The sequence below is a fragment of the Cygnus olor genome, chromosome Z (assembly GCF_009769625.2).
Source record: "Cygnus olor isolate bCygOlo1 chromosome Z, bCygOlo1.pri.v2, whole genome shotgun sequence".
NCBI lineage: Eukaryota > Metazoa > Chordata > Aves > Anseriformes > Anatidae > Cygnus > Cygnus olor.
The window spans coordinates 69936909-69954286 of NC_049198.1; the positions used below are offsets into that span (position 1 = coordinate 69936909).

Sequence of the window (17378 nt, forward strand, 5' to 3'; positions counted from 1 at the left end):
TTCACGGCCTTCAGCCTTTATTAAGACAGTTCAGTTTACTCTAGAACTTCTAGAACTTCCCAGTATGTTTGTATTCTTGCAACTTCTTTTCAAATGTTTACAAAAGAAACACATTTTTATTAACTTTCTCACTTTTTTGGAGGGCTTCCTCCCTTATCCTCTTTTTCTTTGCTGAAGGCAAACAATAGGCAGAAGTATAAAGAGCATGCCATAAAGATTATTCTTAAAAAAATGATAGAAGTGCCTTTGTGGAAGTTTCATTAGGATGCTGTGCTCATTTTCTGTATCGGTAAATAAAATAAAGCATTTGGAGGTATGTTAATCATTTCACTTATGTGCCTTTACAGTGCTTTTTAATTAATTGCAGATACCTAAGATATTTGGGAAAAGGATGAATGGAAAAGGGGGCTTGAGAACAGTTTTGCAGAATAAACAGGGTTGGGTCGAAAAGTCATTGGCTTAGCATGACCAGCACTCAACGTATGATTGCTCAAAAATCCAGAAGACATGTTAGGCTAGATATTTGAATTCGCTCTTTTTTCTTTATTCTCACCACATTACAGTGTAGGTATATCTCTCCAAGTACTTCGTTTACAATTAGAATATTGTCCCAAACAGCACATAGCATCTATCAGCATAGTTTGTATCTTTTAGGTTTACAATTTATTTATTTATTTATTTGTTTGTTTATGTATTTATTTTTACCTGAATCCCCAGTTCAATGGGATGTCTTCATTGAGCAGAACATCACTTAGGCTGCCTTTGGGGCAGTATTCTGTCACTATGGCAACATTGGGCACTTCTATACAACCACCAATGAATTTGCAGAGATTGGGATGGTCAAGTTCCCTGTAAAAATTAACATAAAACACAGCACATGAACAATTTTCGTGGATGTCCCTCCTAGTTTTTGCACAGTAATGGGAAAGCCAAATGCTTTGTATTGAAATATATAAAGAAAAGTAAAACAGTCCTAAGGAGATTTTGATCTAGTATCAAAGCAAAGTTTGAAGGAAAGAAGAATATGAATTTATAGTAACCTTTGGACAGATTGTAACCTCTGAAGAACTAGTATAAAAATCAAATAGCATATGGTTCTCAGCTTTCCCTTCTTACCTTACTTGCTTTACTTCCTTACGTATGGATTTGGTCAGGGTGAATGCCTTCTTCATTATTTTCTTTATGGCCACTGTTCTACCATCACTGAAACAGAATGAAATGCTGTTCAGAGAGTTTTAGGCCAACTTCATAACTTCATAAGGCTAGGAAAATGGACTGGATATTTTTTCCAGAGTGGGCAGCTTCATATGTCTAGAGATGAAGCAGGGAATTTGAACATGTCCATATGCAGGTGTGAATCTGAGTCTGAGTGCATGACAAGGTTCTGCTTCCATGATAAGGGAGGCATTAGTGCTTATACTCAAGCATACTTGATCTATGTATGCCATTTGAAACATGAGAGTATTAGAATCTAGGCAGCTGGATGATAGAGTAGCAGCAAAGGAAATGTCAGAGTAATAACCCTGCTATCCTTTATTTCTCTGTCTACTGTTTTGGAGATCCACCATTGATATTTAACATCCTTCTGCTCTCATGGGATGAAGCATTCTCCACAATGAAGCATCTGAGCTTGACAGGTAGCAAAACAATTTTCCCTTATAAGAATCCACTGCAGATGTATGCAGGAACTTAACTGATACCCACCATATAAATGCACTGACAAACTTCAGTTCATATAACCTAGCTGTGCTCTACCTCCATTTTAGAAAAAGGGCTGCATCAAAACCTTGATTCCAAATATATTTTAACAGTAGCCATCATTCATTAACATCATTCATTAATGTGCAAGACACATTATGCAGTCATACCCACATAACAAGTCCAAAAAAGAAAAGGAGAAATGATAATAAAAACAAAACCCATCAAGTTACACTTTCTACAGCCAGTAAGCAGTACAGAGGTCAAATGATGATATTAGCTTTCTGGATTTCACAGACACAGACACAGACACAGATTTCTAGGTTGGAAGAGACCTCAAGATCATCGAGTCCAACCTCCGACCTAACACTAAGTACTCCACTAAACCATATCGCTAAGCTCTACATCTAAACGTCATTTAAAGACCTCCAAGGATGGTGACTCCACCACCTCCCTGGGCAGCCCGTTCCAATGCTTAATAACCCTTTCGGTAAAGAAGTACTTCCTAACATCCAACCTAAAACTCCCCTGTCGCAACTTTCGCCCATTCCCCCTCGTCCTGTCACCAGGCACGTGGGAGAACAGACCAACCCCCACCTCTCTACAGCCTCCTTTAAGGTAACTGTAGAGAGCGATAAGGTCGCCCCTGAGCCTCCTCTTCTCCAGGCTGAACAAGCCCAGCTCCCTCAGCCGCTCCTCGTAAGACTTGTTCTCCAGACCCCTCACCAGCTTGGTCGCCCTTCTCTGGACTCGCTCGAGCACGTCCATGTCCTTCCTGTAGCGAGGGGCCCAAAACTGAACACGGTACTCAAGGTGCGGCCTCACCAGAGCCGAGTACAGGGGCACAATCACTTCCCTAGACCTGCTGGCCACACTGCTTCTTATACAGGCCAGGATGCTGTTGGCCTTCTTGGCCACCTGAGCACACTGCTGGCTCATATTCGGCCGACTATCAACCAATACTCCCAGGTCCTTCTTGGCCAGGCAGCTTTCCAGCCACTCATCTCCCAGCCTGTAGCGCTGCTTGGGGTTGTTGCGCCCCAGGTGCAGGACCCGGCACTTGGCCTTGTTGAACTTCATACAGTTGACCTCAGCCTTCACGTAACAAGAGAAGCACAAGCTTTTTGGAATACCTGTTGACAGCAAAGTTGCATGAACCAGAAAGCGTGGTGAAACAATAGGATAATAGATATTGCAGAAAAAGAGTAATATGTTGACTTACTATCTCCCAGTCTGGGTGAAGTACTGTTTCTTGGACGCATTAGCAGCTGCTGTGCAGGAGCTCAAAGCAGTGATAGAGCTGGTATTGGATTCACTAGGTGCTGGGGGAGCACTCATCATGCTTCCTGTTGCTGCCCCTGCTATGGAATCTAAATGAGAAGTGGGATTAGTAAAGGCAGCTGAAGATGAATATTATTACGAAGGTAGAGACTCCAGAGGCAGACAAATATAAGGAAATTTCCAAATATTTGCATGCAGAACTGGTCTTGTTAATGTGTAAGACAGAAAACCATTTTTTTTCAGAATGTGACTACGGCATAAAAAGTCAAAACACCTCCAGAGGTGGTGCACTGCCAGAGATCTTTCCAACCAAACCTCAGGATTCTATGCAAGTTTCTCTGCTTTCAGTGCTATCAGCCCTTGCTGTTATGGAGATGTAGAGGACAGAACCCAGGGAAGCAGAGCAAGCTCTGTGCCAGATTTTAACAAGTCTATTTGGAGCTCCTAGAGGACTGTAAAGTACAGGGGTGTGGGAAGTGATTCTGACACCAGAAGGAAGTCAGTGAAGAGCAATAATACAGTTAGATGAAAAAATCGGTAATCTCAACATCTTTATTTTTTTTTTTTTAAATCTGTTGACCAGCTCAAGGTAACAAAATGTATTTCAAAGAAGATTTAATGAATTACATATCATTTCACCATCTCCACCAGGTCTGGCCAATTACTCTCAGCATTGACAAAATCTCCCAACTTTCCCTGGTATCATCAGCATGCAATAAAGTGCTGCTGAGGAAGTTCAGCATCAGGACTGTCATGTTCCCACACCACAGTATTATCCACATGCAGTTCAAAACTGCATTGACATTTGGAGTCTTTCTATGGCATTCCACTTAAAAATATATTAGAGATCCCTAAGATAACTCTGATAATATATATATATAGGTGCAATGGACCTTAAGAGGAGTAATTTTTCATAGCACAGGCTACATACCCTGTCTGCAACACTGCTGATGTATTTCCATCTAAATAACTGTACATTTCAGGCCACTGTGGCTATGGCTGGGTAACTCTGTTTGGAGGAGATATACGGTCTATTTCAAAGACTCTTCACATTATCAGTGCTCATTAGTCTAAGTTGTTAGTTATTTTCCTAACTAGGTCTTAAACAAGGAGGTATTAAAAAGATGTTTAGATACAGAGCTTAGTGATATGATCTAGTGGAGGAATTGTTAGTGTTAGGTCATAGGTTGGACGAGATGATCTTGGAGGTCTCTTCCAACCTAGATGATTCTGTGATTCTATGATTCTGTGAATATTGTTGTTTTGCAGATTATTCCCCAATTAAAAAAAAAAAAAAAGTTTTTCATCTTGGATTTTTAAAATTAATTGCCAAGCACTATTTTTTAATCATGTCTCTCATTTCCCTTAGTTTCTTTCTATTGTTTCTCCTCCTTTGTGGTGTTTATGACCTCTTATAATTGACTAACAGCTGGAAATCTACTCATGTTCCTTTTTTATGTATCGAAAGACACTTGTCCTTGAAAGTTCTACTTCCATTTTTACAAAATTGTATTGAAATTCATTTTATGTACTCAAATTAATTTCTAAGCCAAAGTCTGTTCTTGACTGCAACAAAGATATCATATTAAAACTACACAGAAATTAATGTTCAAGTCCAAGGCTGAAGGTATCTCTACTACATTAGTGCAATAATGTTTTGATATTTCTACTAGCAGCATGATGACATAACACAGCTAAAGCTGATATCTTTCTAGCAATTCCCTGTAGAGACAGAAAACAAGAGAGTATATACAGACCTACCAACTTCAGCAAACTACAGATTTACCTCTTCTGAGGGTCTAGGCACTGCTTTCCTTCTCTCTGAGGGTCTAGGCACTGCTCTCCTCCTCAGTGCTAAAGCACTGAACAGCAAAGTGAATTGTATAATCTATATTTATTTTAAGTGCAGCATACTAAAAGATAAACAACATCTGATTTTATTCTTAACATGCTTAGTTACAACAAATTTAAAATTTATTTTATATCCTGAAGGTAAAATGAAAAACAAAACAAAACAAACCACCTCAGGTCTCAATGAATTACTTTTTGCAACAAATGTGCCAGAGTTCTCAGTATTCACTGAGAAAAATGAAGATCTTTCATTTGATTTGTGCAAATACAGAGCAAACTAGTGAGGCTAATTATACAAAACCATGTATCCACTGAAGCAAGTATAATTTATTTTATCCAAGTCCAGAGGTTATCTGTTTATTTTGGGATAAATCTGTCTTTTTAAATTGACAAATCACCATAAATAACAAAGAAACTAAAATAGCTTAGATAACTAAGGTTTCAGTAAAGAAAAATGCCAGTAATCAGCTCAGAGAACTTACAGGAACGAATCTTTGGATATGTCTTTCACAAATTTGTACATCTTTTGCAAGACCATTAAAACATGATGTAATTATGATTTAGATTATTTCTTAAAATTATTAATGAAACTGATAAAGTAACAAAACGACAAGTTACTAACCTTGTTTGATGCATTTGAAGTCTATAATCCAGCTCTCATCCCAAAACAACTTTTGTTTCTGATATTGAAACCACTACAAAAATAAATAACATTCATTCCAGATGTAGCTCTACTGATTTTGAAAGAATTCATCCAGAGGTTTATTTTTTTTATATGAAAATTTATAAGTATCCCCCAAAATTATGATGTTTAAGCATATAATATACATCATACGAGTAACATTAGAACTAATATTCCCAGAGGAAAACAGAATCTAACATATTTGAAACAGCGTATTCCATACTCCAGAATCTAATGACATGTAATATTTTGCATTGGCTATAAACTCTTTCCATTATTGTCAATACATCTTATGCAGTGCATTTAGATCTCAGACTGGATGTCAAATGAGTTGTGTACATCGCCTCATGCCATGGAAAACTTCTGTGCTGCCTAAACGCATGGCAAAAATACTCTAGTGCCCAGCCTCAAGAAAAGCATCAGTACATGTTATACCCTGTAACAAAATTACACCCTCACCAACAAATAAGACCATGTTATGTCAAATACTCTAGCATAAAGAATATTAGATAGGGAATACTAATAATCGGCTATTGCTTAAAGAAGACATAGGTCTTATAAATAGCTGATTTACTGTATTTGCAAAACAGATATAAAAAGTGTAAAAAGTACTTTCAAAAGATGAGCAGCAGATTAAATTACACAGCTGCATACATGCAATACATGCAATCAGTAGCAAAATAGCAAACCAACGCCACATTTCACCATCACTATTCCATTTTATATACTGTAGAATTGAACATTAGAAATTATGAATTCACTGAAACGGGTAGCAAAAGTCTAGATAATACTCAAGAAACATGGTGTGGAGACTGTGCCCATATTCTGGCAGAAATTTATGACTGCTATTGAGTTCATTAAATAAAAATGAAGTTATCCCATTTATTTCAAAGGGTTTCTGAGAAAAGATATCTACATTTTATCTTGTAAAGGTATGACTGAACAAAGATACATCAGCTAGAAGTGACCATTATGCTTGCTACAGACACTTAGATCAAAGGAATCCTCTCCTTTGCTTGAATGATTAAAGAAGATATTAGATTCCCACGTGGTTCTTCTTATGTGACATTAATAACTGAATTGGTTAAAAAGATCCTTCCTATATTGTTTATTCATCACCTCAATAATTAAAAAAAAAAAAAGCTATTACAGAAGTTAGCAGAATGAATAAGTATATAGCAAAGAAATAAAAATAAAAATCCCCTCCCCCCCAAAAAACACACTCAAACCCTACAGAAAAATAGCAAAAATAATAGGTAACTTTTGCTATATAAAGTAACTTTTGATTTAGATAAATCTATGCAAGGTCAGACTCCATTTTCCCTTTGTACAATGCAAGTTGTCTAAAACTGTCTGAACTTCTCATCTGTTCAACCACACATTTCTATCAGAGCATATTGTTTTATAGGACAGTTCCTATAAGCACATTGTCACAGTGTCCATGTGGATTACAAATGCTCAAATAAGAAACAGAGACACAGGGAGATTAAGGCTTGTTTTTCAGAAGTGCTTCAGTTCCTAACTTGCAAAGCCAAACAAAGGAACAAAACAGAAAAAAAAAAAGTAAATTGCTATTGAGGCTTCCTTCTCCTCCCATTCCTTTTCAGCACATTCAACTACCTCAGATGCTCAGTGCAAATGCAGCATGCAATGAAAACAGACAAAACAAGAGTCTATTGATTTACAGGATCTATAGGCCAGACCCCAAATAAATGATTTTGTAATTACAAAGCCACCATAATGACTCTACCACTGCACATATTCACCTGCTATGTCTTTGTTTTGAAATTCAGATTTTTTTTCAAGGTGTGAATACATGAGGAATACAGATCCTCTTCACTGTGAATCAGTAAGTCATAATAATTTGCTGTCATCTCTTTATTCCATCCAAAGGGATGCAAAAGTACTTCTCCTATATTCATACACTACTCTCTCATTATTCTTTTTTTTCCATCATAATTCTGTTAAAATTGATAAATTTTAAGCAAAATGAATCACTTTCAACTGAACCAAACTAGTTCAGTTACACTAAGAAAATAACTGAATTAAAAAAAAAAAAGAGAAAAAGATAGATCTCCTTATTCCTTTTGAACGTCTAGCTATCAGTACGTTAAAAATATAGTTGAAGGTGCTCTATTACATGTTGTATTTGAACTCTTAGACTTAATGACCTATGGTGGACCTGATGCCTTTATGAATTTATCTGATTTGTTTTTGAATTCATTTATACTTCTTGTCTCCACAGGGTTCTGGAGCAGTTATCATAATATAATTTTATTCTGAATGAAAAGCACTCTCACTTCACTGGCAATCCCTCCTTCCAATGTTGTGAAAGACTGTTAATAATTACTGCTTCTTCCTTCACCATTATATATCCCTCTGTTACATTCCTCTTTAGTCTTTTCTCTTAGGGGAAGAAATTTCCTAGAACAATTATCCTCCCCTCATAAAGAAGCCAAAAATGGTTTATTTTCTAGCATGCAGGTTCAGGATGCGGAAGAAAATCTATACCTCTCCTAAGAGAACACTCATTCAAATCAGTGAAATAATGGGAGTAAGAGAGAAGAAATAAAAGAGGAGAGAAAGCTTACTTACCAGGACTGTCATAATGAAGGCAGTGCAGACTAAACCTACTGGTAAGGCGATTGCTATCCTAGCATCAGCTGATAGCGGGCATTCCCCACAATCTGCTGGACAAATAGAGCAGCCTTCTTCTTCCTCACAAAAGCCATCTCCACAAACTGATTAGAAAAGGAAACCCATATCAGGATATTTTATGGCAGTTTCATCCATCAACATGGTTGAATTCAGATTTAAACACATGGTTCCTGAGGTAACCTCAGAGTACCAGAAAGAATACATTTTGAAGATTCCAGAGATAGTACTACAGCAGCTGAGTTTATTATTTTGGTTTTCAAAGTGATGTAGGATCTCTTTGATCAGATCAAATTGTTAATGACATGAGAATCTTTGACTTTTTTGTGTGTATAAATAATTTAATTACTACTCTGTTTCTCATTGTCCATCTGATTTGTTTGTTTGCTTGTTTTTCTGAGACAAGAAGTTCCTCAAGGCAGACATTGTCTTTTGAGTTTTTTGCACATAAGTCAGCCCTTGAGACCTCCAGAAGTAGGTGATTCTTTCTCAGAACCAGCAGACTATGGGTACTTCAGATTGAAACCTTGCTACCCATGCTTCAAGGATTTCTTTTCCTCCAAGGTCTTAAGAAAATTATCAGCAGCATCAGCTGTGATTTAAAACAAAAGCCCTAGAGGACAAAACTCCTTCTCCCATGTTCCGAGTGCTGTTTCAATTTTACCTCTGTGCCTGAACTAATACAGTTCTTCACTTCAGCCTCCTGAGACAAGCTCAAGATATTATTCTGTCACTACAAAATATTTTAAAAAAAAAATCCTCAGCAAAACAAAATCCACTGTTTTCATCCACTCTGCAGTTTCTTTGGTTCTGTTTGTTTGGTTTTGTGTTTGTTTTTGATTTTAATAACATTGAGGAATATAAACTTCCAGAAGAGTAACTAACAAGAAAACTTTGATGACGTTTCTGTTTAACCAATATTCTTCTTCAAGTTGTGTGTTTAATTTACTAAATAATACCCACTTTTATATTTTGCTTTGCTAAGAGAATTGTTACTATTATTTCTGCTTCCCTGGATATTGTTATACTAAGTTGCATAGAAGTCTGATGCCTTTGGGAGCAACTGGATTTTAATGTGAACAATGGAACCAAGCTGGGTTTCTACCTTTCCAACATGCTTAAGGCTAATCTGTTCCCCCTCAGATTAAGAATGTCCACATCTTCACAACGTACTGGCTGGAAGAATATTTTCATATCTCTGTCAACTGAACCCATTGGTCATGATATTTGACTTTACATGTTTGGCAAGAATGGCTTCCTACTATTCTAGCTTCTTTCACAGGTAAGAAGAAGCTCAAACAATTTTTTAGATTTTCAGCATTAGAAGAATTTTAGGAAGATCTTTGTTTATATATAATTGTAAGGAAGGGTAGGAGTCACTCTTGCTCTTGGTATCCATACATGAATTATAAAAGCATTTGCATTTAATAAGCAATTCCCTCACGTCTTCACTCTATATCATACCTACTGCAGGAAGGACTGTGGTTTTTGCTTCCAGAGCAACTTGCATTCTCCCAACTCTGATGTGTGCGATGAGAGAAGTCACACCCACATGAACCAAAACAACCTGCCAAATAAGTGAACAAAGCTGCAAGGATCAAAACTTCACGTGCATACAGTAAGTCAGTTTAACAAGAATGATCCAATTATGGTGTCTTCCAAAAGAACATGTGCATTTTTTTTCAGAATCAGGAAGGTCAGGGGTGCTTGTTTGGCAAAACAAACAGTAGCAGGAGAGGCAAGCCATGTTGGAAAGCCAGGTCTGATTCCTCTCACTGGTGATTGTTCTTTCAATCAGGCAAGGCTTTCAGCCTATGCATCCCTGCCACATTTGCTTCCCTGTTACTTCTGCTTGGTAGAAACCCCTAGAGGTCATGCTAACCTGTAACACAGTCTAGTCAGTAGCGCAGTATTTTGTTAGCACAGGCCTTAAACAAAAAGGTTAGGCTATTTTCTTCTTTCCCATCCCCATTATTTCCACTAACTACATAAGGAGTAGCAGTATGAAAAGCTATTGCTTCCAATCGAGTCAGTTTTGAATTGGTGATACTCAGCCATATGCACTGCTTACATATATAATACTGACATCAGTTAACAAGACAGGGAACATACACATGAACTGTATCAAACTACTAGCAAGTAAGCTTTAAAAAGAGCAAACCATTTGTTGTATACAACAAATATACCTTACCTTGGCAGTCCAGTTTCTTTGGCTCATTTTGCCAGCTGTAGATAAAGTGTGAGTAAATATCTGGCCATCATCGGGAATCCACGGACCACATATTCCTCCTCTACCCTTTATCAGACAGATTGGTTATGTCACTAAATGATGACACAATGAAAATCCTAGGTCTTCCTTTTTTACCTTCGTAAAATGTCTTGTATTCTTTTTCAGAAAATAACAAATTCTATTAAAATGCCAAAGTACAAACAACATTGTTTTGTGATAAAATAAAAGTAAGAGAGAAATGTGCTTAAATTAAGTCAAAATCTCACAAAATCGCAATATTGTTTAAAATACATGAACCAAAACCTGGTCCCATATTTTAGCTCCAGTAATTCCATGCAGCTAATATTTTTTTTTTTCAGGTTTTGCTGCACTAGAACCAGAAACAGAATCATATCTCATATTTTATATTTTTTCTAAAGGTATTTTATTGCAGCTTGACTTTTAGTATGACAGGGCTTTTGTCTTTAACAAATCAGGAAGGGATCTGTTATGTGTCAATGTCTGTTTGCAAAGCATTTCGCACTAAAGCTCTGAAAAAGCAAACTTCTCGGCAATTGCAACCATTTAGGCTTATTTTGGCCGTTTGGAGATCGTGCATTGTTTTGATGTTTCAAAAGACTTAAGGTTTCTACTAACCCCAGATATTTCCTCAGGAACTTCTTTCAATGCAGTGTAAAGCACAGACTTAATCCAAAGAAACAGTTCATGCAAACCAAAAAAAAAATGCTTTAAAGGTCACAACATTAAAAAAAAAAAAAAAACACCCTCACACACACACAAAAAAAGCAAACAAACAAAACAAAACAAAAAAACATCCATACAACCCCCTTCTGGAACAACGGAAAACACTCACTTTGAAATGTATGTTTAGTCTTACACAATGACACTTATCTGGCCTTCTTGCTGTATGACAGCCAACTAGTTTAGACTTCTAAGAAGGAATTGCAATATTTGCAATATTACAAGGAAGCCAGATGATGCATGTTGGATACGTGCTTTTATGTTTCACACACAGTAATATCAAGCAGAATTGTGAAAGTAAGAAATAATAGGCAGATGTTTAAGTTCTTCAGTATGATTCTAGCCAAAAGCTTTGATGTGATGGTTCCAGCAGGGATTCCTCTGTCAAATAAAAGTCCTGGTATCAGCTAAGGTCCTCAGGGAGTCATTGATAAAACAGCTCCATACAAAGAGGGCAGCCATGAAGTAAACTAGAGTTCTTAGGAGGCATTAAGCCTTCACACAGAATGGTGCATGAAATAGCCACAAGACATGTAAGGCTATGTTTGTGTTTGATCATGAAGAATGTGTAAAGTTGCCACAAGGGAGATCAACTTGAAAAACTGGGCAACTGCATGAAGGTTATTTTTCTGGGTAAGGCTTTCCTCAGAGGAAAAGGAAAAGGAAAAGGAAAAGGAAAAGGAAAAGGAAAAGGAAAAGGAAAAGGAAGAGGAAGAGGAAGAGGAAGAGGAAGAGGAAGAGGAAGAGGAAGAGGAAGAGGAAGAGGAAGAGGAAGAGGAAGAGGAAAAGGAAGAGGGGAAAAAAGAAAAAGGGAAAAAAGAAAAGGGAGAAAAAGAAAAGGGAGAAAAAGAAAAAGAAAAGGGAGAAAAAGAAAAAGAAAAGGGACAAAAGAAAAAGAAAAAGAAAAAGAAAAAGAAAAAGAAAAAGAAAAAGAAAAAGAAAAAGAAAAAGAAAAAGAAAAAGAAAAAGAAAAAGAAAAAGAAAAGGAAAAAGAGAAAAAGAAGAACAAGAAGAAGAAGAACAAGAAGAAGAAGAAGAAGAAAAAGAAAAAGAAAAAGAAAAAGAAAAAGAAAAAGAAAAAGAAAAAGAAAAAGAAAAAGAAAAAGAAAAAGAAAAAGAAAAAGAAAAAGAAAAAGAAAAAAAAAGAAAGAACAGAAAAAGAAAGAAAGAAAGTGAAAGAAGAGAAAAAGAGAAAGAGAAAGAAAGAGAAAGAAAAAGAAATAAAAGAAAAAGAAAAAGAAAAAGAAAAAGAAAAAGAAAAAGAAAAAGAAAAAGAAAAAGAAAAAGAAAAAGAAAAAGAAAAAAAGAAAAAAAAGAAAAAAAAAGAGAAAGAACAGAAAAAGAAAGAAAGTGAAAGAAGAGAAAGAAAGAGAAAGAGAAAGGGAAAGGGAGAGAAAGAGAAAGAGAAAGAGAAAGAGAAAGAGAAAGAGAAAAAGAAAGAAAAGAAAAGAAAAAGAAAAAGAAAAAGAAAAAGAAAAAGAAAAAGAAAAAGAAAAAGAAAAAGAAAAAGAAAGAAGAAAGAGAAAAAGGAAGGAAAAGAAAAGGAAATTTGTAATTGTGTATTTACATTCCTTTTTTTTTTTATTCTAATCTAATATAGAAAAATCAGTTCATCTTAGCACCTGTGTATACAGGCTTCTATTCTACATGTCACAGACAGTGTGACTCACACCAGTCAATTTTAGTAATTCAGGCAAATCATTCAGGTTCCCACTATAAGATGCAGAGAGATACTGATACTTGCAGCTGACAATTAATCCTACTTGTTTTAGAATGAAATGACCTATCTTTCTTTCTCTACTGACTGTAAAGAGATTTGAGTCAAGTAAACTTGAAGAGATGTAACTAGACACATTAAGAATAATGAGTACTTCTGAATACCATCTTGTACAAAAATACAGCTATTTGCTTTGCAGCTTCAGAATCAAGTGCAAAACTTTCTGAAACTGACAAATTCTCACAATTTTTTCAGTAAACTATAGATTTGGTCTAATTGTAATAACAAAAAGACCTCACAAAAGTCATTGCAAAAAGTTTTTACAAAAGTTATTGCAATAGTGTTTCATCCAATACCACAAACAGAGCACATGAAGTCATACCCTTATACTAACCATGAAGGCCAAAGGACAGGAGTGAATGTTGGCATGGTGGACACAGCAGTTCTCGCTATTTGCATCTTTCCAGCTGGCAGGGCACTCATGCTCCTCACAGAATTCCCTTGCAGCAGTAGCATTGCTAGCCAAGGAGCAGAGAAAAAGACATCATTTTATATTCATTACTTATTCCTCAAAACTGTAACAGCACAGAAAATCCTGTATAGAGAAATGAGTAACATAAACACATGCAGTGAGAAAAACACTGTAATGCCATTTCTTTCTCTTTTGTTTTACTTCTGGTTGAAGCACTCCTAGAGCAATGAAGATTGCTGTCAACTCTGGCAGATACTATACCTCAAGCAGCTACCAGCCTCCACTTATGTCTTGAGACTGACTGCATGACCAGATTACTTGGCATTGCTACAACTGCATTAGAAGAACATACCGTAAGAAGTACAGTAAGTGTACTTCCACTATCAGAAATATGTGTCCCTGGTTACTTTCATTCTCGGTGTTTTCAATTGTATACATGAATCTATGCATGTGATTCCTATTTGGCTTCAGTCTTTGCTCCACAACCTGAAGAACCAATGATTAGTACGTTGGACAACAATATCAGACACAAATCCTAAAACCAAAAACTTAGAGGAAATAATGGTCTATATGTTTAGACTGTTCTGCAAAACAAACACAGAATCACAGAACAGCTCAGGTTGGAAGGGGCCTCAAAAGACCATCAGGTCTGACCATTCGCGGGAAAAAGGAGACTAGATGAAATTACTTTGGACGCTGTCCAACTGCATCTTAATAACCTCCAGTGATAGGAACTTGACCTTGTGAAAGTTGTTCCTGTGACTGGTTGTCCTCATTGTAAAAAATATATATATATATATATTTCTCGTATCAAGATTAAATGTCTACCAGTGCAACTTTTATCCTTTGTGTTTTTGCCCCTTGTCTTCCCATGTGACTCCTTGTTAGGAGGCCTCCATCCTCTTTGTAGCCACCCTTGGAATACTGTGATGAGGTCCTCCCCTAAGCTTTCTTATCTCAAGGGTGTAAAGACCTAACTCCTTCAGTCTTTCGTCATAGTGGAAGGCTTTCTTCAGTGCTTTGATTATCTTTGTGGCTCTTCTTTGGACCCTGAACAGCCTTTTTTGAATTGCAGGGACCAGAACTGGACATAGTACTCTAGGCCTGACAAGTGCTGAGTAGAACTAGTCGTAGGAGATTAGATTTAAAAGAGAAGAGTACATTACAAGAAATATATATAAGCTAGGATTTTTGAAAGTTCATCACAGAAAGATGAATGTAGTTCCCTGGATACGTGTCACAATGCTTCTTTCCAATGTGTTTTCTGATTTACACTTTCAGTTGAGCAACAACTTCCGTGAAGTTGGTTATGACCATAATAAACTGATTCGGCTTTAAAATAAAATCATTTTCTCCAAATATGGCTTACTCAGCAGATACAGCCAGATTTAGTTCTACAGTTTAGTTTGTATGTTATGCACAATAGCTCTCTACACTGAAAGTGACGCCAGGATTTTTATATATACTTATTTATTTTTAATGTGAGAACAACTAGCCCATACTGAGTAGATTTAAGAGAGAAGACTATATCAGAAGAAACAAATATGTGTACGTACTCAAAGAGCAGGATTTTCTAAATTCCTTAGTGATTTAAGAGAGTGGTTCTCCTTGGAAAGACCAGGAAAACTGATTCACTCCAAGCAGTTAAAAAAAATGCTTTTTGTGCAAGTTTTTGGATTATTTATTTATTTATTTATTTATTATTGCAAATGGATTATATGTCATCTTTCAATCTTAAATGAAATCACCCTGGATAACAGCTTTTACATGAACTTCACCAAGTGAACACTCACATAGACAAAGAAGAACGTGAGTTTTTTTCATAAACATCTCTTATAGTAGCCAAATACAGAACAGAATATGGGGAATTGTGGCTGCAGCCTCTGTCCCAGACATTGCTTTATACGGTTGGAGAACTGGTGTGTACAGTCCACAACTGTAAGATCACAGTGTACTAGCATTTTAGTGATCTAAAGTTGTACATAGACACATGCTGTACTTAATCTATGTTGTCTAGTTACTAACAGTCTCTGAAGTAACTGAACTGGACTCCTTTTGGACTGATTTCAATGCCATAGAAATTGAAATAAATTCTTCACTGAAATCACTGGATTCAAGGTTGGGCCAACCCCTTTGTTATATTTACGTTGTGCACTTTGAATATGCTTATTATTAAACAGACATAGAACACAGTGAGTTTGGGACTCCTGCTAGAATTTCATTAATTTCCTCATGTAGAGAAGCTAACAAGTGACATTTACAGTTGCACTGAGACTGTTATACAGATGCAGGATGACATGTGCTGTCCTTGACATGCAAGTGAGTGTGCCGTGATGGGTGTTGTGAAAGCAAAGCCATTCCAGAGGGGCAAATATCAGTGCAAACACTGCTAGAAGAGAACTCAAGAGGTGCAAGGAATTAGCTAAGAGCACAAGAACATGTGTTCCAATTATGTTATAGAAAATGTCTGTGCGTACAGAATCCCCACATACCCATAACTATGAAAACATTTTATAGGAGGTAATACCTGTGAGAAAGGATTCCATTTTGCACTGCATATTGATAAAAGCCATCTGAAGCAAAGACTGCATAGGTCACATTGAAGAATTCCCCACTCACAGCCTTTTCTGGAGGCCTTTTCACCCATGCCATCTCCAGACCTAGAAAAAATAAAATTATGAGCCAATATATTTGCCGTACTTTTCTACTTTACAGTTGTATACAAATGTAAATCTTCCTCTGTGGTAGGGAACATTGTGTACTGAAAGGGAAGTACGTGTAATTTTCATCCATTGTTCCTTTTGCTTTTTCCAAGCCCAAAATACTCATCCATTTTAGTGGCTGTATAAGTAAGCACAAATGCTCATTACTACAATTCTGACATTCACTTAGAAAAGATCAAGCAATTGGAGAAATATGATAAAAAGTCTGTTCATCTTATCTATAATAAATTTACTCTCAGCACAATGCAGTGCTACTTGTCCTGATACGTTTGCTTTGATTGGAATGGGTTGCCCAGGGAGGTGGTGGAGTCACTGTCCCTTGGGGTGCTTAAGGAAAGTGGATGTGGTGCTTAGGGATGTGGTTTAGTGGGTGATACCGGTGGTAGGGGGACGGTTGGACCAGATGATCTTGGAGGGCTTTTCCAACCTTGATAATGTGATTCTATGATTCCTGTTAGAGCAGGTAATAAGCACTGTTCATCATTCCCGGCTGCTTTCACTGAGGCACACCTCCTTATTGAAGAAGAACAGACAATTCTAGGACACGTGAAATTCAGTCAGAAACTTTAACCTCACTAGATACTACTTATGCTAATTAAATACTTAAGAAAGCTTACTCTTTTTATAAAACTGTATAACTTATAGAGCAGAGGACAGTGGGAGTACTGCTGCTCAGACATCTGTCATTTTCCATTTTTACACCCTTACCAGGAAAAATAATTTAACTTGGTCATCTCTCTTGTCCCTAGGACACCTTATTACCTGCTCTGAGCCTGTGAGTGAAGTGAGATTAGAGGTGAGAGCTGTTTTTAATTCATATTCTCAAACAACGCTATGTAGTGGTTTGGGCTGAGATGGAGTTAATTTTCTTCATAGTGGCTAGTATGATGCCATGTTTTGGATTTAGGATGAGAACAATGCTGACAGCACACCGATGTTTAGTTGTTGCAGAGCAGTGCTCCCACTGAGCCAAGGCCTTTCCAGCTCCTCGGGCTGCACCACCAGCGAGGAGGCTGCGGGTGCACAAGGAGCTGGGAGGGGACACAGCCAGGAACAGCTGACCCCAGCTGGCTAAAGGGATGTCCCATACCATGAGGCATTGTATGAGACAATAAAATACAGTGGGGGGGTGGGGGAGTGTGGGGGGTAGTTACTGCTGCTCAAGAACTGGCTGGGCATCAGTTGGTGGATGGTGAGCAATTGCACTGTACATCACTTCCTTTGTATATTTTATTTATGTTTATATTTATATATATTATCCCTTTCTTTTTTGTCTTATTAAACTGTCGTTATTTCAATCCACAAGTTTTTACCATTTTTTTTCTGAT

At 36.9% G+C, this 17378-nt stretch overlaps 1 protein-coding gene across 6 annotated transcripts in view; it reads right to left on the reverse strand.

The window, feature by feature from the left end:
* The window catches only part of LOC121062074 (atrial natriuretic peptide receptor 1-like), a 57996-nt gene that overhangs the window by 18316 nt on the left and 22302 nt on the right, over positions 1 to 17378 (reverse strand). For all 6 annotated transcript variants that reach the window (XM_040541670.1, XM_040541669.1, XM_040541672.1 and 3 more), the window contains 9 exons: positions 15855 to 15987; positions 13250 to 13373; positions 10359 to 10463; positions 9632 to 9734; positions 8108 to 8253; positions 5453 to 5525; positions 2921 to 3068; positions 1117 to 1203; positions 706 to 849 (listed from right to left, as the gene is read on the reverse strand). In XM_040541670.1, the coding sequence (XP_040397604.1) occupies positions 706 to 849; positions 1117 to 1203; positions 2921 to 3068; positions 5453 to 5525; positions 8108 to 8253; positions 9632 to 9734; positions 10359 to 10463; positions 13250 to 13373; positions 15855 to 15987 (1063 nt within the window). The remainder of the gene's footprint in view (positions 1 to 705; positions 850 to 1116; positions 1204 to 2920; positions 3069 to 5452; positions 5526 to 8107; positions 8254 to 9631; positions 9735 to 10358; positions 10464 to 13249; positions 13374 to 15854; positions 15988 to 17378) is intronic.